The sequence below is a fragment of the Gossypium hirsutum genome, chromosome D12 (genome assembly GCF_007990345.1).
Source record: "Gossypium hirsutum isolate 1008001.06 chromosome D12, Gossypium_hirsutum_v2.1, whole genome shotgun sequence".
NCBI lineage: Eukaryota > Viridiplantae > Streptophyta > Magnoliopsida > Malvales > Malvaceae > Gossypium > Gossypium hirsutum.
The window spans coordinates 43,574,486-43,596,959 of record NC_053448.1 but is presented as its reverse complement, the minus strand read 5'-3'; the positions used below and the strand labels follow the sequence as shown (position 1 = coordinate 43,596,959).

Here is a 22,474-nt window from a genome sequence, read left to right as displayed (position 1 = left end):
CACACATCTTTTTTGATGTTACATTTGGCTATAAGATATGACTACGTACTATGTCAAGGTATTTGATGAACTCAAGTGCATGTGTTGCATATGGGTCAACACTAAACATAAGAGCCAATGGTTCGTTGCGTATAACTAATCCACTAGCATAATGCCCTGGTTGAGGGAAGTAATCAAAACCATTTATTTGTTCTTTGTTATACTCGCGTCTCACTAGGCACATCATTAGCATCTAGATCACTAAATTCCTCTACCTGAATATTGAGGACATCATCCTCAATGAAATCTTCTACAAGACAATCCCCAAACCCTACACTGGTTTGAAAACCAGATATCAATGTATCTACTAACAAAATATTAAGATCAAAGTCATATCCATTTACTAAAGACCTAGTAATTGATTGTCTCAGTGGGTCAATATACATGGCATGAACTTGGTATTGTTGGTTCAATAAAGTTGAATTGTGAACATGTCTTGAAGACAATGACATAGTAACTGATGTGATCTCAATCGCATCATGTTGTGGCACCACTCGTTGCTATCATGATTGGCCTAAACACGAGGGCCCCAAGTGCAAGATGAAGCTCAATCTCAGCTCAACAAGCTCAATCTTAGTTTTTCCCAGCTCGAATTAGCTCACATGAGCTTAATTTAGCTCGTTTGAGCTCAATTTAGCTTACTTTAGCTCGTTTGAGCTTGGCTTAAGTTTATTTCAACTCATTTATTTTAATGTCTGAATAAATTAAGTAATTTATTAATTTAGCTTAAATTACTACAGCTCATAATTATGTTTTGACTTATTACATGTTTTAAATGTGTCTTGGCCGAATTTAATAAAAAATCATCTAACTCCATCTATCTACAAAATCGAACAAACTTCTCGTCGACGAACGGGCAATCAAGTGAATCGACTCAATCAACCGAGTCGAATCACATCATTTGGTATCAGAGCTACTAAAACGAGGAGTGCCGACATTCGTATCAAGCTCGGAGTAGGTTCGTAACGAAAAAAAATCCAAAAAAAAAATCAAAAAAAATTTTGAGTTGGAATTTAATTTTTTTTCTCTTCCTTGTATTTTGTTTACTATTGTATTGGATTTAAAAAAAGAGAAGAAATTCAAAAAAAAATTAAAAAAAAATCGAAAAAAAAAGGAAAAAAAAGAAGTGACAAAAAACCGAGTTAAAAAAAGAAGAAAAAAAAGTGAAAAGTCTTGCGAGTTTTTATCATTATCACTTATTACTCCGATCATCAAGTTTTCCTTCCTACCATTATTTACCCATCCCAACGCCACACTTTAAACCAATTTTCTTCTTTATTCAGCCTACCCTACACCCGACATTATCCCTTGTAACCCATTTTGAAACTAACCCTCAAGCAGCAAATTAAGTCTATCGAGACGAATTACGAATTTGTGAGACGAGGTCGAGTGGTAAAAGGCAAGAGAGCGTGAGTTCATTCGAAAAAAAAGCCTAAAAGAGAGTTCAAACATGAGTGAGTGAATTTTTCTTTTTGAGCGAACTTGAGAGATTTGTGGTGAGAATTATTTTTCTTTCTAATTTAACTTTTGTTTTCTAATATTTTGTTGAAGCATGTCTGAAGAATTTTCTAAATTTGAATTCCAAATGTGGAGACAAGAAATGCAAAGGATAATGCGATCTGAATTTTGACAATTCGACAAAGATAAAGAAGATTTGACATCTACTATCGTTGACATCAAGATTAGTGCAATCCTTCAAAGATTGGAAAATGAACCACAATGTGAAGATATGTTTCACACGCGTTGCCGTGTCCACGATAAAGTTTGTTGCCTCATTATTGATGGTGGAAGTAGGTCAAACATGGCTAGTATTCGAACGGTAAAAAAACTTGGCTTGGCCACTACCAAGCATCCACGACCCTATCAACTGCAAGGACTTGGTGTTGAAGGCAAATTTGAAGTTACTCAACAAGTGCGTGTTGCATTTTCCATCGGAAGATACCAAGACGAAGTCCTTTGTGATATTGTGCCTATTCAAGTCTGCCATTTGTTGCTAGGAGAACCATGGCAATCGGATCGCAAGGTCATTCACGATGAACGTACCAATAGGTATTCCTTCAAGCATCAAGGAAGGAAAATCACTTTAGCGCCGCTCACACCGGAACAAGTGCAAGAAGACCAATTCAAAATGAAGCAATCCATTGAGCGAGAAAAGGAGAAAGAGATTGAAAAAGAAATGAAAGAAAAGGAACAAGAAATTGAAAAAGAGAGTGAGATTGAAGAAAGAAACGAGAGTGTAAAAGAAACGAGTGTCATGGAAAAAGAAATTGAGATTGAAAAAGGATGTGAAAAAGAGAAAGAAATCGAAACAGAATTTGATTATTGAAAACTTGATTGTGAGGTTTCCTCCTATCCTATTTCGTACGAGTCTCGTTCTGACTTATCTAGCTCGCTAGTGGCGTCAACCCGACTTCTTGAACTTATCACCATCTTGGTGTGGCGTTCATCCACCTTTTTATACCTTTGGTTCCTACCTTTCTATAGGTAACGGGTCAAGGTCCATCTTCAACAATCCATTAAACCCACCTTAAGCAATATAAGTCCCGGGGCAATACTTCATATAGTATTGAATCGTTCTTCGCTTGAGTTCTATTTTTCCATTCCATTTTAACTATTAAATTATAAACAATATTTCTTTATTTCACCGAGCCTATCAAACATCTACCCAAACCATCTTTTGAACCCATTTTCTCAACTTCCGCTATAAAAAATCATCTAACTCCATCTATCTACAAAATCGAACAAACTTCTCGTCGACGAACGGGCAATCAAGTGAATCGACTCAATCAACCGAGCCGGATCACATCAGTAACCATTGCGACCCTTTAATCCCCGTCATCCAATTCCAAATAAAGTTCAACGACATAAAGGTTATCATAATCAAAATGTATTGATATCATTGTCAAAGAGTGACAATGTATTATATGTACGATGTGTCGAGGATAATGGATATTTATAGATCGATCTTGATAAGATCAATTACAATATCTCACAATTTTTGAACCAAACTTCTTCTTTATTTACAAAAATGTAGCACTAATACTAAACCTCATTCTAAGTTGATTCTTGGACTCAAAAAGACAACCATGGTTTGTCTAGTTATTAATCTTCAAACCCTAAAACTACACAATTAATTAACTAGACTAATTTAATTGAATCAATTTCAAATAGAAAATATTATCCTACTCACAATTTCAACTATTGACCATTATTTGTAACACCTCTATACTCAATTCAACCGCCAGGTCAAGATATAGGAATACTACATTTGTTGTCAAAGCAACAAAGATCATACTCTAGTAAACTGAGTATAATATAATGAATAATTTGATATAACAATCATAATGTTTTTATGTCGACCTGATTTTGTATAAAAATTAGATAAATTTTCGAGTGAAAATTTATTTCGTCATTTATATGTATAAAATAATGCCAAGTATCGGTACTATGCATAAGGTATCAGTACCTTGTCTCAAGTATCGATACCCCTGCCTAGTATCGATACCAGTTTAAGCTTCGAAATTTTAGAAAAATTTAGTAAAAATCAAAATATCGATACTCTTGTTAAAGTACTAATACTTCCCTTAAAGTATCGATACTCTGTACAAGGTATCAATACCATTTTAAGGCTCGATGTTTGAAAATTAAGGGAAATTTGCTTAAGTACCAAAACTATAACACTTAAGTCCCTGCACCCTAAACCTCAAAACACAACCAATCCAATTCTCATTTCAACCAAATGAACTCAATTTCAATGATCACATAACTTACCTCAAACTCATTTAATTAAAAGTAAATTTATAGACTAACAAAGTATTCAAGTTCTACAATTTAGTCTATTAAACATTTCATTTTCTCCTAACATAACTTATGTAATGCCAAAACTAAACTAAAATGTTTAAACATATTGTGTTCCTAGCTCCTACCTATGTGTTAGAAAGAAATGCGTTAAGCTTGTAACAACTTAATAAGTATTTTAAGAAATTTAAACTTTTTAAAATTGAGAATTACCGCCAATTATCATATATATAATATTATTCCACACATAAGAACCAAACATGAGTGATCAATTACTAATACCTACATTACTTAACATATTGCTTTAATAGTTTTTCTTATCACATTTTTCCTTCATAGCCCATTGTAGACTAAAGAGAACATTTAGGATATATGAAACAGGTACAAAGGTGCATCAAAGTGCCATTTTAGAACAGAACAACACCAATGTGCTTAGCCAGAAAAAAACAACAACGTAGTGTTTATAAAAATAGAACAACATTCTAGTGCATATCATAACAAAGAGCACGCTAATTTTTCATTAATGGTATGCCATCTGTATCCTAATGGTTCTGCTCTCACCTACATGGACTTTAACACAATTAGAACATAACATTTTTTCAATCAAAGAGAAATAAGACAAACTTTTCAACTTTTCACCTTTTACAATTTGATCATTGTATCTTTAATTTCAACATAACTTATAACTTCACTATTCATTCAACATTCATATCATCAATGCTTCAACACTCTTCTTTTATGATATCTTTTCAACATTCAAAACTTCACGTCATACTTTATTTACTTTTCAAATTAGTCGCTTTCTACTACTATAATATACTTCACGTCATACTTTATTTACTTTTCAAATTAGTCGCTTTCTACTACTATAATATACCATTTCAAATTTTCCACATAAATGGAATTTAAATTATATTCATCTATACTTATCAATAAATTATACACTTAATACTAATATATTCATAATTAAACTAACTATTTAACACTATTTTTATTTAAATTTAAATAAAACAAAGCAAAAATACTTGAAATACTTACAACCAAATCTTGGATAATATGTTTTCCTTTATTTTCACTCAATGACCACTTGTTTTCCTTTGTCACCAATTTGGTCTTCACCTTTTTTTTCATATCAAAACTATAACAGCTCGTTTTCAGTGAAATTGAAATAATGGTTTCGGGACCACATATCTGAGCCCGTAAGAAAAATTATTTTAATATTATTTCATAATTTGCATTATGATAGAAATATCGTATAGAAATTTTGATAAGAAAAATCTTACCGATTTCATATTTAATTGAGAAAAGGACCAAATTGCATAAAATGCAAAAGTTGAGTTCTAGTACTATAAGTATCAAATACTATGGAATACAAAATTGGAGGTCTTTATATGGAAAATAGATCATTAAAAGGAGTTAGTAGATAAGTTTGATGATTCATCTATAGAAAATTAGAAAAAGAAAAGGACTAAATTGGAAAGTGGAAATAATAAAAGATGATAAATAATTAAATAACAAAATATCATCTTATTTCATCATCTTTCCCAAATTAAAAAGATGGAAACCCTAGTTTTTGGGTGTTGAGTTCAAGCAAGTTATTTTGGCTCAATTAGGTATGTTTTCTTGCCCCATTTTTAGTAATATTTATATTTCCGAGATCGTAATAGCTTAATCTAGCTATCTCGGAGATTAATTTGTAAAGTTATCAAAGTATTAAAGTTTTTTCATGGATGAATATGCATGAATTATGAAATTTATGGTAGAAAATGAAAGGTTGTTGATAGATAAACAACTTTTGTAAAGTGAATTTTGATGAAATTGTGATTTAGGGTCTGAATTGTAAAGATGTAAAATTCATGGAAAAATTCTAAATTTTGTGAAATATATGGCTGTAAATGTTATATGTAAAAATTAGCTAGGCTTGGAATAAGGATTAAATTACATGAATTTCATTTTCCGAGCCTAGGGATGAAATTGTAATTAATTAAAAGTTTAGGGAAAAAATGGTAATTTTGCCTAAGATGTGAATTGAATTGAATAGAATATGAATTTTATTAAATTGAGCTAAATTTACTTGTATAGATCCGGATAGACCAAATACGGAGTTAGATCGAGGTAAAGAAAAAGTAACGGATTAGTAGCATACAAGTTCACGAACATTGTCCAGGTAAGTTCATGTAACTAAATTGTGTGTATTTATATGCTTGAATTGAATGTTGTTTATGAGATTGTGTTGTTGCTATGAATATGAAATTAATATTATATCTGACAATTGCCTGACAAACATCAAGTCCCGGTTGAATAAATAAAATTCGATGGATACAGGATTTCCCGTATTAGTTGTGATTTTGCATATGTTACGGACAAACCACAGCTCGAAAGAGCATCCCGTGTTATGGTTCTTGTGAGCTTCCCATTAATAGCTTTTTGGAGCATCCCGATCAGTTGTGATATTGCATGTGTTGTGGACACACCGCAGCTTTTATGAGCATCCCGTTATATGGCTCTTCGTGAGCTTCTCAATTAAAGGCTCTTTGTGAGCTTCTCGATATGGCTTGCTTGAACTTCCCGATATATGACTATCCGGAGCCTCCCGTTAATGGCTTTTCGGAGTTACCCGTTATTGGCTCGCATGAGCTTCTCGATTATGGCTCTTATGAGCTTACCGTTATACAGCCCGGATAAGCTTCCCATTACATGGCTCATATAAGCTTCCGTTATATGGCTTAAGAGAGAGCTTCCCGATTATGTCCTTAAATGAGCACCCCCGAAAATGAATTGACGGATTTCAGATTCGTACACTTCATGTGTACTACCCTTTTATCCATCGATATTTTAAATGATTCAACAGGTAAAGTTCCGATATGAGATGGTATGAATTCAAGATGAATTATTATGAGAAAACTTGAAGTACAAAGATATGATATGATATGATATGATATGATATGATATGCACATGTTCATGAACACTTGAAATAATAAATACATGCATGTGGAAATTGAATATTGATGAGCTCATTCATGTTCTTGGTAATTATGTGAATTACTTGACTAACATGCTTGATGAGGATATGTGCTAGGCAATTGGCCAAATTGGTTTGAGCGTGTTTATTTGCTTATCTTAAATATGAAATTAATTGGTAAGTTAAATTTTTGTTATAAACTTATTAAGCATTAAATGCTTACTCTGTTTTAATTTCTCTGTTTTATAGTACTCGGAAGCTCGTAAAGGTTGGAAGCCGGTCGAAGCAACATCACACTATCATTCATCTCACTTTGGTATAAATAGCAAAAAATTCTTTTGGGTAGTAATGACATGTATAGGTCAAGTTTGGCCAAATGATGGCATATATGTGTGTTGGTTGTGATTTGCCATTGGTATAGCTTAAGTGAATATATTTTGATGTAAATATATATGTGTTTGGTATAAGTAAACAAATATGAGTTTTGATCATCATGGTAAACATGAATGCTAAGATATAAGTAACAAAACGACTTGTTTTAAACTTGATTTGTATTTATTTGAGTGATTGGTATTGCCTTGTGAATGTATTTATGTGTTGATGTAGGTGTGAGACGAGTTGGGTGAGAAAAGTGGCCTTGGAAAGGGCTTATTTTCCTCCACACGGGTAGAGACACGGGCTTATGTCTCAGCCATGTGTGACACACAGCCTAGCACATGGGCGTGTGTCCCCTGCATCTTAAAATTTCAAAATAGAATGCTTAGAATTTTTCACACGGCCTGACATAAGGGCGTGTGGCTTGGCTGTGTGACCCAAGTCAGAGATATACACGGGTACAGACACGGGATGGGGCACGACCGTGTGCCTTATTTCGAATGCCCACACGGCTCAGGACACGAACGTGTCACATGACCGTGTAAGCCACATGGCCTGACAACACGGGCGTGTGTCCTCTACACCTTGGAAAAATTTTGAGATTTTGCGAAAATTTCTTTGAGTATTCGGTTTAGTCTCGACTTGTTTCTAATGTATGTTTTGGGTCTCGAAGACTTATATAATGGACTTTATGAATAATTTCTGATATGAATGTTACATAATATGAAATGTCTGTATTTGATCTGTATATTCCGGTAATGCTCTGTAATCTTATTTCGGCGACGGATACGAGTTATGGGTGTTACAAAAATATTCAACATTTACTTGTTAAAATCATAATCAAATAACATATCTATACTATATTAATGAAACTAACATGAATTTCATGAAGAAACCTATTATTCTTACCTTAATCTCTTGAAATCAAAACCTAATTTTTATTTTCTCTCCCCTCCAAGGCAACTATGAATTATCTTTTCATGAAATTAAGGTGGCTAATAGGTTTCTCTATTGATTTTACTAAGAAATCATAAAATAAATATGAGCAATTAAGCTTGGAAAGGCTTGAAAATGGTGGAAAGACCTAACTATAATAAAAGCAAAAGTTTCATGATTTTGGTGAGTGACATGAAGCACATATGAAAGATAAAAGGTTCTTCTCATCTTTTCTACATTTTTCTACTAAAATATCTCTTAATTAAATAATCATAATAATGATTTGCAATTTAGTCCACCAATCACTATTCCACACAATTTCATCCTTAATCATTAAGTTTTTTCATAATTATCTAATTTAAGTGATTACTATTTAACCCTTCAACTTTCTCTACAATACCATGCATGATTCATGCTTTACTTTGGTAAAATTTCACTTCTAGTCCTTCCTTATTTTTCCTCCAATTCAATGTAATTATCTCAACCTTTTGATTTTCCTACTTTTGCCCCATCACTTTCCATTCTCCTACAATTAAGTCATTGCCTCGAATTAAAATTTTTTATCTCGAAAATATTTCTAATTTTCTACCAACTCTAACTACTTTCTACATTAATACTCGAAATTCCTTATTTTATTTATGTTTCTAAAATTCTATAATATTTGTTAGCTCGATAAATCAAACCAAAACTCCCAAGAGGGGGTGAATTGGCTTATAAAATTTTTTGAGAAAGCTAGAAAAAGAATTGAAAGATGAACACGATAATTTAGAGTGGTTCGGCCCCAATTGCGTACTCCACTACCTTAGCTCTCCACACCTAAGGATTTTCTCCAAATTCACTAATTTGGTAACCCTTGAGGATAATGTTTAACCTTACAACTCTCTTAAGATTTATGCCCCAAAATCTTAAGATTGCAGTCCCTTAAGGTTTCTACCCAAACCTTAAGAATTAACCATTTCTCAAAGAGGACAAATAAGCAAACTAAGAAGTAATCCTTACAAGATCAAAATATTTTCCAATTAAGCACTAATACAAAGAAGAATACTTGAGTTAAATGAATATAATAAAAGCTCACAAGTGTTTACAAGAAAAAGTATGAAAGAATTAAGCTCTTAGGTTGTTTTTATTGATCTTTAAACTTTGCACATGTCTCTTGTTGTTGCTAAACCTTTGGAATATGGTATTTATACCCTCTAATTGATTTCCAACTGTTGTGGTTGTTGTGAGAGTGAATAGAGTCGTTGATATGAAAACATCATATCATTAAATTCACCTACAATAAAAGGTATCAATACTTTTTTTATGAGTATCGATACTATTATCATTTAATACTTGATTCAGTTACCGTTAAATTTAGTTTACAACGATACCAAATGAAATTTATCGATACATGGTAAAAAGTATCGATACTTTTTGTAAAGGTATCGATACTTTTTGCGAAAATTGAAAACAAAATGTCAATTTGGTATCGATTTTAGAATGGGTATCGATATCTTGAAAACTATCGATACTTGGACAAAAAGTATCAATACTTTTTGCCCTGGAGCAATACTAACTTGTTTGAAAACAGTTAAAACATAACTGAAAATGTTTAATTTAATCGAAATCATTTCAACTTAATTTTAACAATTTGTTCAACTTAACTTTTATTCAAAAACACTTTAATTTGTTATATCAAAACATATTATCAAATAAGACTTAGTTTAACAATATTCTTGACTTGACTCAATTCTATTTCTAACTCAAAGGCATAACGAGGATGTTACATTATTGGATGAATATTTCCTGTTGAAAATACCTGCAATCAAATTTCACATTTTATTACATAAAAAATTATATTAACACTGGTCCATCAATTATTATAATGGTATATTTCATTTTTGCTAGCATATTACGTGGTTTTTCATGAGGGTTTAGGGTCTAATAAAATTACGAACTAGTACAAATATATAAAAAAAATAAGGTAAATTGTACCATCAATAACTAAACCATGAATAAGTTTTTTAAGAGGTACTTTTTTTAATTGGTATTATAATAATTTTAGTCCTTAATTTTTATACTTTCTGTTAATTTAATCTTGATTATATATAAAATGATAAAAAAATTCTTTTTTTTAAATTAGAAATTTTTAAAAATAAAAATAAAAATTGATAAACTTTTCAAAAATAGATGAAGTGAAAGAAAATGAGAAAAAAATTATTTTTAAACCCTTCAACTTTTCTCTTTATATCATCTGAATAGAAATGTCCAATACCCCATTCTTTAAAAGAACATATAAAAAAATAAAAAACATTAAGAAAAATTATCAATTCTTTGTTTTTATCCTCTTCTATTTCTTGACATAGCTTTTGTGTTATAAGAAAATAAAATTTTTAAAATATAGTTTTTTTTTACAATTTGGGGTTTGAAAATTAATTTCAATGTATTGAAATTTTAAATTGAATCTGAACAAAAAATTGTGATATATTATATATTTTTTTGACTAAAAAATAACATCAGAGTTGATTTCACAAGCTGCTGTAATATTTGCTCTAAATATTTTTCAAGGGCATAGAACTTGACTTAATATTACTAATTTGGTCCCAACTAAAAAAATGTTACTTAAAAGTCGGGTGACCAAAAATAATAATTTTGAAAACTTTAATGATTAAATGGTAATTCTTTTAGTTAAGTGACGAAAACTTCCCTATATTTTGACAACTAATGCTGTAGTTTACTAAACAAACTTCATTTGGCGACAATTTTGCATTCTCCTTTAATCTTCTAACCCTCGTCACCAATATAACACAAATAATTATTTTCCAATACTCTAAGTTATACCTAACATTATTTTATAATATTATTAAGTATATTTATCAAATTTTACACTACTTATTTCTATAAAAAAACAAAATATATTTAAAAATTTCCACTATTTCAATTAAACTCACAAAACATTAAAAATTAATAAATGATATAAAACATTTCTTAATTGAATTAGTTTTCTTGTACTTTTTAAATGACACGGGGTTTAAGTTTGAAAATTTTGCTAGAATTAAAAATTATGTATCGTACATATCCATATGATTGAGTTTTGGGGTTAACCATACACTTCACATATTCGAGTGATTCACATGGTATCATTAAATAATACAAGTCTTGGATAAAAATCTACAAAATGATTTAAATTTGTAAATTGTAGGTGGTAATTGAATTAAAGTTTTTTTGTAATAAATTTTTAGGATTCAATATTTTTTTCACGATATTTAGATACGAGGGCATTTGAAGGGGAGGGGTGTAGAACGGAAAAGGACCATGCATGAATCTTGTTGGGGTTGGGGAGACAGATTTTTTTGCTCTATCTCGTCACAGTCGGCAACTTGGGGTAAAAAAATATCTACCTCTCTGCTCAACGCTGACATGTTCTTAAAAAATTTGTCTTCCATCACTCAAACCGATACTGTTGATGGCGATTTGATGTCAATCTCGGACCCCTCCCCATAACGTTGTTCAATCCATTATATTATGGTAAATGATTGTAGGTATATATTATTTAAGTAATAAATTATGTATTTTATATTATTTTAAAAACCGTAAAATCTTTTAATAAAAATAAAAAATTTCAAAACTTGACTTGTGATTAAACAGGTCAAACCATTAATTCTAAAATTCGAATAGTTCGATTGAATAAATTATTAAAAAATATTACAAATAGAAAAAATAATTCAACCAATCAGTCTAACCAATTCATGGGTCAATTAATTCAACCGATTCTCAATCTAATAGTTTGATCGGCTTGTCCAGTTCAATTTTGAAAACAGTGATACACAGACTAAGTTTATCTCTCTTGTGGGATGGGGATGAGAATTTGGCATTTGACTTAACACTATCATTAGAGTTGTATATGAATAGAATATTGAATTAACAGTTAGATTTTTATTTTATTTATTTATTAAACTAAATAAGATAATATGAACAAGATTTTAAAACTCGTATATTAAAAGAATCGATCACGAACAAAACTTGTTCAGTTTACTTATGTTCGTAAACAAGCTTGTTTAATAAATCATTTAAAGCTTATTTATTATTCGATTATTATATGTTAATAAAATTATCATTGTTTGTGTGCTTATTTTATTTATAATATAATGTTTTATATTTAAAAAAAAAGAGATAGGTAGTTATTTTATTGTCTGTTTATTATTCATAAATATTGTTTGCGAACATCTTCAATTATATGTACATGAACATGTCCGTTTAACTTAAACGAACGAACATAAACATTACATAATTTTAAATAAACAAACAAAAATAAAAATCCGTTCATTCAAGCTCGACTCATTTACTACTATAAATAACACCAGATTTCTCTAACGCCCATGTTTGCATACATGCACATAACTACTCTGCTCTCAGATCTTCTATTTATTGGACTTTTAACATTTAATCTTTCTACTTCTGATTTAAAAAATTATCTCTGTTTATTTTATTTAAAAATTAAAATCCAATTCATAATACTGCTAATTACCTTCGATTAAATTTGTATTTGACACACTGGTCAATCATCCAAAAGACACCACCGGATAAAGAAAATAACAATTACATATTTTAAATTATTTTAAAAAAATTATTCATTGGTTTATTGATAATGCATCTTAATATGCTTAATTATAGTAAATGAACTTATATACAGGCACTGCATTAACTACAAACCATGATTTAATTAAATTTCGTAATGAATTATATATTATTTATTATTTGTGCATCAAATATAAACCCTACCTTAACCAAATTTCATTAACAGCGTCATTAACCGGACTGCAATTTCTAAATTAAATAAGTAGATAAATTAAATCTCTGAAGGTCTAGGTCTGTTTATTTACATGTAAGATTTTATGAAAAATATTTTTTGCATTTCCTGTGTTTGTTTTACAGAAAACAAGTTCCTGTTGAAATAGTAAGTCATTTTTCGAAAAAAAAACTCATAATTTTATTTTTATATAAAAATTAACTTAAATCAAGCTTAATATTATTATATTAATAATAAATTTTATTTTATATTTTTTAAAAAATATTAATATAAAATATTAAATTTTTTAATATTATTAAACATACATATTTAATTATTTACATTTAGTCATGTAATGAATTATCAATATAATTACTATAATTTATTATTTTAATAATAAATTTTAAAAAAAAATTTAAATAATATTCTTCACATATTATTAAAAATATTCAATATTAATATTTTAATAATAAATACTTATTACAATTATAAATATATCAATAATAAATATTTTGTAGTGTAAAGGTTAAAATATGTCATAAGTCTATGCTATTCACAAATATGCAATTTAGTCTTTGTACTTTTATTTTTAAAAATTTAATCCCTCTACTTTTCAAATTTAAAAATTAAGTCTAATTGTTGACACTGTAAAAAAAATCAATTTTGTTGATGTCACATTTTTAAATAAAAAATACTCACTTGGTAGTCATGTAACTAAAAAATGACGTTGTAATGTATCTAAATTTAACAAAATATTTTTAATATATGCAAAAACAATGTAAAATATAAATTTATAGATATAAAATAAACTCAAGTAACCAATGAAAAGATAAGAAAATCTCAAATGTTATTACATTTTGTTTCATTGAAAACAATTTTTATGAAATATTTTTAAGAAATCTATTAAACAATAGAAAATATTTTATACAGATTCATCCAAATAACAGAAAATATTTTATAGACTTATCCAAACACCAAAAAATATTAACTTTTCCAGGAAAGTAGGTCATTTTTCAGAAAACATTTTCCGAAAACTATTTTCAGTAAAACAAACAGACCCTAAAATTAAAAACTGATGGACTAAATTTCAAAAACCTAAAGAGTACAAGGACTGGGGCATGATTAGACCTTTTATCTTCGCATTTCAACATTTATTGACCTACCTAGTGTGTTGCACTGAAGCTGTATTAAAGAACAATGACCAAAGTATTGGTGGGTGGTCATGTCAAGGCTAAAGAAAGGTAATTTAGTGATCTTTCAAACTGTACTGCAATGTTATAGCACGGCATTTTTTTTCGGCTCGTGTCAGAAACCCGACATCAATGTCGAGTCGAGTCACCCGACCAGAAGCCATGTTTTGACTTTTTGCCGGTTTCACAATATCTGCCATTAGATTACTTTGTTAACTGTACCAATTCAATCTTGATCACGGTGAAGGCGTTTTCAGTTCATTATTTAGTGATTTCAAACAAATGGGGAGTCCATGAAATTCACATGGAACTTGTTTTTCGAGGTTCGATACCGGTATATTTAATTAACATCAAAATTCGACTCGAGATTATCTAGTATTCGAAGAGGCAATCAGAAAACCGAACAATCATTTCGAATTATCTCTTAGCCATGTCAAATGATAGTAAAAATACCTGAAGGAAGATCCGGCTATTCGTTACTATCAGCTGTAGGAGCTAGTGGCTGAAGAGCTTTAAGAGGATTCATAATGACACTGTCAATAAGTCCGTATTCCTTTGCTTCTTTCGCGCTCATGAAAAAATCTCGGTCAGTATCCTGGTTAATCTGATCCAAGCTTTGACCGGTGTGGTAAGCAAGATACCCGTTTAAATTTGCCTTATGATGCAGCATTTCATTTGCCTGAGAATCATATTTAATATTCATACAGAGGGTAAGGAAGGAAGTACAAAATTTAAACACGAGGCTTGTTGAGAAAAAAAGCATAATACCTGAATATCGATATCAGTTTGACCTCCTTGAGCTCCACCAAGAGGCTGATGTATCATTATCCGTGAATTAGGTAAACTATACCGTTTTCCTGAAGTTTTGAAGAGAACGAAGGAATATGCAAGTTTAGCAGACAGAACGAGAAACTACACCAATCAACAGAGCTATGAACGGCATAAATCTATTTATATACCTTTAGTTCCCGCACTAAGAAGAAAAGCTCCCATGCTGTTCATGGAAAAACAAGACATATCCATTAACAATAATAAACAATTGCGTTCGGATTTGAACTGAAATCTTATTGTATGAATGCACTTCACATCAAAGAGCTTGCGATCCAAAATATCAATAATTAAGCTCTTGCACCAAAAACATTATTTTGTCATATAATTTATAAAAGTCAAGCTATAATCCAATACTCGGCTTCCAAACATTGGAACACGAAAAATACAATCAATCTCTTCAACTAATTCAGCTATACAAAATATATATTACGCATATTAAGAAATATTCTCATCAAGGATCAAATATCTGTTGGAATGAATCGAGTACCATAATTAAGGACCAAAGTTAAGATCAATATTCCTTAATTAAGAGACAAACAAGGCATAGCCACAACACTACAGGTTTCTGGTCTTCCATATTGTGACTTGAAAATATAATTGCATATTTTGCATTACAAACAGAAAAAACATCAACAAATTTATTACCTGGCAGCAAGTCCAACGCACACAGTCAAGACATCAGGCCGTATATGCCTCATAGTGTCAAATATGGCCATACCTAACAAAATGCAAAACCATACAAGCCAGGCAAGTCATGATGCTTTTTGACACAAATCGAAGCAAATACAAAGACAAGATTCTCATTAGATGAATATATTACCAGCTGTAACTGATCCTCCAGGAGAATTGACGTACATGACAATGTCCTATCGACAATATCCAAAAATGTAAAAGTAGTAAATAATATTCATAATGGCATTAGAGGTCATGGCGTATACTATTGAAAGAAAGAAAGAAAGCATGGAACCAAACAGACCTTCTGAGGATCCACAGCATCAAGATAGAGAAGCTGAGCTACAATAATGTTAGCCATATCGTCATCAACAGCTCCACCACATCGAATTATTCTCTAAAAATTTGAAACAAACAACCGAGATAAGAACTGATAAGCAATAAGAGAGTACCAAAGTCTAGTAAAGGCCAAAATGCACAACCAAAACAAATCCATACATGCTGGAAAAGTTGGCTAACAACACTTTGAAAACGCTCTTGCACCATTGGAGGCGGCCCCTGCCCTTGCGCATTCATAGGAATGTAAGGCGATGATGGCAGTTGCAAATCATCCCTACATAGTTACAAAACAATACTTCATCTCTTTTATAATAGTTTTCCATTAAAAAAAAATGAAAACAACAACAACATAGAGGTGCAGTTTAAAACAAGCTTGTACCTTATTGACCAAATTCCCTTCCGAGAGCTTGTCTCTGCATCCCAAAAAGCCTTTGGCTGAAAACCCATTACTACATTATTTTGATTACTAACTAGCTTCTTCAATTTCCTGAATTTTTTTTTGAACAATTAAGCTTTCAAACTCAGTCAATTATTTGACAATTAAAAACAAAATAAACCCAACATCTTACACACTCTATAAACAAACCAACATTAAAACAAAAACAAAAAACATGGTTTTTAAATCAATCCTAGTGAATTAAACGATTAACTCAAGAAAAAATATTTTAATTTGAAATTGCTATTAGAGTACCTGGTACGACGAGGATGGGAAGGAAGGGACAAGTTATGAGAATCAAGACTGGTGCTTGAATTTGGGTTGTAAAGCAGAGAACTGAATTGAATCGATGAGGTTGATGTCGTAACGCATGTGTGCGCCATTTTTTTTTAATCTACGTTTTAGCTCTCTGAATTTCTGAAATAGATTTAAACCCAAAATGGAAACCACTTTGTTTCAGCCAATGTATTGGCGTGTAATTTGGGGTTTCATTTATCTCGAGTTCTAGGGCTTATGGGCGGCGATGGCTTTAGCAACTGACTGATTTTTTTTTTCAAATTTGGATCGATTTCATAAACAGTTTATTTGGTTTAAATAAATTAATTTTTAAAAAATAAAAATATATCGAAAATAAAGAATCAGTTTAACTGATTCAATCGATTTTAAGTGATTTATAACTAAATTGGTTTGATCTCTCTTTCCAAATCGATATCTTGACCAGATCCTAGTCTAACGAACCATCTGATTCAATTTAAACAATATTGATATTACCCAAATGATGACAAAATGATCCGCTTGTTCCACCCGATTTTGAGTTCCGAACAAGTTACACCTAAACCTTCGAGACTTGATATATCTAACAAAAGATTTTAGAAATTTGATGTTTGGCCCATTGGTCTAGGGTGTCCAAGCACAATTAAAATTTTGATAGGGTTACTTGCACAACTTTAAAATTTTCATGCCAGTTAATGTTGCTTAATTGGGACCGGATCGAGAATCTGCTAGAGTACAAGTTTGGAGAGAGAGATTAGACTAATTGATTTGTAAATTACTCCAAACTGATTGAACCGAATTAAAAAAAATCAATTGTACCTATTTTCTCTACTTTTTTTTAAAAAATTATTTTTATGAATTTTTTAATAATCTATTTAATTAAATTGAACAAACCTGTCAAACAAGAAATTAATAATTTAACCGGTTTGACCGTTGGTTTAGTTTTGAAAATTTTGGCATTGGTTGAATTTTAACTCAATTAGCATAATTGATGTTGCAATAAAAGGATGTAAGTTTGAATGTGCTTAAGTGCATATTATCTTTCAATTTAAATGTTCGAAGGATTATAATCGGTTTAGGAATTGTATAAATAAATTAAAGTTTGCTTTTAAATCTGAAAGGGTTTCAAAAAAATATTAAATAAAAAAAAAGGGATTGAGTAAAAAAAAAGTTAGACCCTTTTAAAATATAGTTTGAGCTTGTGCTTCAACATTTAATATTCGAGTCCGGCTCGACTAAGTTTGTTTATAAATAGTATAATACATTATTTTATTTGTTAAAATATATCATAAGTATTTGTACTTTTCACAAATTTGAAATTTCGTCCTTATACTTTTATTTCTATAAATTTAATTTCTTTACTTTTTAAATTTCAAATTTTAAGTCCAACTATTAACACTGTTAGTTTTTTTTATTAAATTTGTTATTGTGACATTTTGAAATAAAAAAAATACACATTTGGTTGCTATGTAACTAAAAAATCACTTGTAGCGAATCTGAATTTAATAAGATAATTTTAAGGCTTAATTAACGATTTGACCTCGAAATATAATCGTTTTCTCACTTTGATACCTAAATTTTTTTTGTCCTAATTCAGTACCTAAAGTATCATTCCATTATATATTTTGGTCCAATTTTTTATCCCCATTAAAAAATAGGTGCGCAATAAAAAAATTTCCATGTGGCGTTTTTAATTTAAAATAAATATTTATATTATATATTTATATAACAATTTTAAGAAATTATAAAATATAAATAAATATATAAACAATTCAAAATATATATAATAATAAAGTATAAAAATAAAAATTCATTAATTCCATCAAATAATTAAATGTTTTTAACCCAAAAAAATCTAACAAAATTTTTGGGTGTTCTTCATCATGTGAGAAAAGAGAAAAATTAGATTCTCTTATATTTTTGTTCACCAAAATCTAAACAAAAACAAACTCAAAATTATTTACAATCTCCTTTAAATAACATTTTATATATATTACATTTATTTTAATTAATTTAAAATTAAAATCATCTTTCTTTAAAAGTTTCAAACCAAAAACCAAACTAATTACTTAAAAAAATTTCGGATTCCGGCGTCGATAGCCTCCTCCGGCCTCCGCTCACCAATAGTCATTTGAATTAAAATTTCACCATTCTCTTGTTTCCAACCCCCTATTTTCAATTTCAGCATTTATATTTTCAAAAGAACACTAGATTTTTGTATATCTACAAATAAATCTCGAAACTTCAACACCAAATCTGGGTGTTTTTCCCTGTCAGATTCTCTTCAAGTTTCAGTATATTCTTCCTCCTCTTTATAAACTTCTCTTTCACTATTTAGATCGATCATTTGAGTTAATGAATTTTTTTATGCATTTTCTTGGATGTATAGTGTTGATATTTATGATATGAATATGCATCTGATAATATAGAGGAAGATTTTAGTATGGTTGTTTGTATTGGAAAGAAAGATGGAGTGGGAAAGAAGATGAAGGAGAGAGAGGAAGAGATAACTGAAAAAATGAATTAAAAAATATTTTTTATTAATTAATTTTAAATTTAATAAATATATTGTTAAGTAAAAAATAATTTAAGTAATATATTTTATGAAAATATAAAGGCCATGTTTTTTTTTAAACGCGAATTTACTTTTTGGACTAGAAACCATAATAAAGGGATACTTTAGGTATCAAATTGAGACAAAAAAATTTTAAGTACCAAAGTGAGAAAATGAGTGTACTTCGAGGACCAAATCGTGAATTGAGCCTAATTTTAACATTGTTTAACAATTGAACTTGAATTTTGAAATCTAAAAAAATAGAGGAACTAAATTCCTATAAATAAAAGTATAAGGATTAAATTCTAAAATTTTGAAAAGTAAGAGACTTATGACATATTTTAACCGATTTTATTTTATATAATTATATCACATAACCATTATATCCATATAACATTATAATGTAATAAGTTACCTATTTCTAAAATGTTAATAAAAAAGAAAAACAACATATAAATTATTAAATAAAGAAATAGAATAATTACTGAAATAAAAATAATAATATAGACGAGTTGAAAACATATTTGAATGAATTATTTCTAAATTGAACGAATTTAGGCAAAAATTGATATCCATATTTTTAGTCGGATCAAACTTAAACAAACATAAATTATACTATAGGATATATAAATTTGGTATAACTTAGTGTTCACATATATAATTTAAAAAATAAAAAAATATATTTTTAGTCCGTTGAGTTATTTTAAGATTTTAGATGAGGCCAAAAAAAAATGAACTTAGATATTCATAACCAAATTTCATCAATAAATCCTCGTGGAATTCAACAGATAAATTTGAAAAATACTGGTAATTAAAAAGATTTCTTTAGTCTTTTTTAATTTCGAAATCGAGAAAATTGATTCCTTTAAAAAAAATCAGAGTAATTTAAACCTTGAAAATTTTAAAAGTGAGCAATGAAGGACAATTAATCACAATGTTACATAATTTTGATTGATATAATAACAAATTTAGCCCTCAAAGTTTACATATTTGATCAATTTAGTAATGATTTAACAAATTTAGCTTGGAACATTTATGTAAGTGATTTAATAAATCTAGACTAAATTGACAAAACATGTAACCATCAAGAGTTAAATTTGTTCTCATATCAATTAAAATTATGTACAATTGAAAAGAGTTAATAACATGCTTAATTGTCCTCAATTACTCATTTTCGAGATTGAAAAGAATTGAAGAGATCTTTTTACCAAATACATATATTTTTGTAGAATAACAAACCCTAAATCTTATTCCCCAAATTATCTAATAATATATGGTTATCGACAACTCTAATGACCTACCTTCGACCAAAGTCATATTTAATTTCTATATCAGATCATAAATGTGTTATGATCTAGTATTAATAATATTTAAGTAGTACCTTTTATCGATAAAAAATTAAAATGTTAGATTACATAATAATATAAATATTATAAATATATAAATAAAAATATACATTTTTATTTATTTATAAAAGTAGTATTTATGTATATACATTAATACACAATTTGTATTATAAAGGATGATCTTCCAACATTGAAGTTCGAGAGAAAACAACGATCCTTTTTAATATATATATAAATAAAAATGTTTTAATAAAAAAACAATTATAAAAGAGCGAAGAACATAAGATTCCAATAAAAAGAACATAACGTTTCGACTCTTTAAAATTTATTTTAGTTCTTAAATGGTAGTTCAGTTCCGACTAAAACTTGACCATGTCGACAGCGATATGGAGGAGGACGCTGTACAGAGCTAAAAGATCTGAATCCATATCCCTCATCGGTGATGCCAAGTTACCTTCATGGTACACGTCGATGCAGGTGTTTACGCTGGTCAGATCGCCGCTCAGCTGGTTTCTCAAATCGCTCCAGTTGCGTTCCCCGATGGCACGTAGCGCGAGTTCGTTGCCGTCGGGGATTAAGTCGTAGTTTTCGGTGCATACGCGAAGGCATGATTGAGCATTTGGTGAGGTTTTGGGGTCGTCCCTAATCTTTATAGCGAGATTGAGGGCTTCTATGGTCATGTTAGTCGCTACGTGAATCCCGACTTTAAGGACGTTGAGTGGGTCGATTTTGATACTGTCGTTCAAGTACGGAGAAATGAATCTTACGCATTCGATGGGGTAGTCGGTTGCTCCACAAATTTGATCGAGCTCAGGGTAACTACCGCCGGGCAATATTGTAAAGGTTGCAGATGGGGTTGGTGCTTCAGGTGGAGGTGCATAACCGTCTGCTGCTTCATCTGGTGCATTAGGTGAATAGTCATCATCAGGTGCCTCGGGTGTGGAATCAGGTGATTCGGGTGTGGAATCGGGTGACTCGGGCGTATCAGTAATGTCTGAAGGAGGTCTAGCACAAGCTGAGATAGCCACGAGGGAGAAGATGGAGATGAGGAGGAGGGAACGTTTGATCCCCATCTTCTTTTAGGAAAGTAAAAACAACGTTCGATTTCGGGGAGAAATGGGAATGGTGATTCGATTGCTTATCAAGGCATGAGATGTGCATGGAAATAGCATATGCATGCGAGTTTTAGCCATACTAAATGTACAGATATCTTAATTTTAGGGTAAACACTAACCAATTCACCGAAATTCACTCGAAATCCTATATTCTAATACTGGTTGGTTCTATAAATTAACTATTTTAATGATTAATTTATGAATCAAATAATTGATTTAACATTAATTTAACCAAAACTTTCACATATAAACCGATAATAAAATCAATAAAAAAGTAGGAAAACAGAGAGAACATTTATTTAACAATCATAATTGATAATTGGCTTAATGGTAAATTTGGTCACTAACGTTTACATGTTTTGTCAAAATGATCCTAATTGTATATTTGAGCTGTTTTCTGGCCATTAACCTTTGTTTTCTTCTTCTTCTTTTTTTAAATTGCTTTTTTTAACAGATTTTATGAAAGTACTCCTAAAAAAGTTAATGGGAATGATGTAAAATATTTTTACTGAGATATAATTTATTACTTAGGTAATCCAATAAGATAATTACATGTGAAAAATAATAAAATAAATAAATCATACATGAAATTAAAAAAACTCTTAATTTAAAAAAAATAAATGTAATTATCTAAAAAATGTTTCAAAATGAATGCATACTGAGAGGTTTCAATAAAAAAATTATACGGAATGTGTGCATTTATTTTTGAAACATTTTTTTAGATAATTACGTTTATTTTCTTTAAATAAAGAGTTATTTTTTAACTTAATGAATTATTTATTTATTTTATTATTTTTCACATGTAATTATTTTATTGGGTTATCTAAGTAATAAATTAC

General features: G+C 29.8%; 2 protein-coding genes across 2 annotated transcripts; both read right to left on the bottom strand.

Annotated features, from left to right (window-relative positions):
* Positions 1 to 14,305: 14,305 nt before the first annotated feature.
* On the bottom strand, positions 14,306 to 17,261 carry LOC107946002 (ATP-dependent Clp protease proteolytic subunit 5, chloroplastic). The gene is made up of 9 exons (XM_016880186.2): positions 16,603 to 17,261; positions 16,291 to 16,398; positions 16,071 to 16,185; positions 15,877 to 15,969; positions 15,721 to 15,766; positions 15,546 to 15,618; positions 15,029 to 15,063; positions 14,838 to 14,926; positions 14,306 to 14,748 (listed from the first exon to the last, which is right to left on the bottom strand). Exons 1-9 carry the CDS (start codon positions 16,728 to 16,730, stop codon positions 14,539 to 14,541), a joined length of 897 nt encoding a protein of 298 aa, XP_016735675.1. The 5' UTR covers positions 16,731 to 17,261; the 3' UTR covers positions 14,306 to 14,538.
* A 3,618-nt stretch (positions 17,262 to 20,879) lies between these two features.
* Positions 20,880 to 21,593, bottom strand: LOC121224546 (uncharacterized). Its single transcript, XM_041108001.1, has one exon. The coding sequence runs from the start codon at positions 21,591 to 21,593 to the stop codon at positions 20,880 to 20,882; it is 714 nt and encodes a 237-aa protein (XP_040963935.1).
* Positions 21,594 to 22,474: the final 881 nt, after the last annotated feature.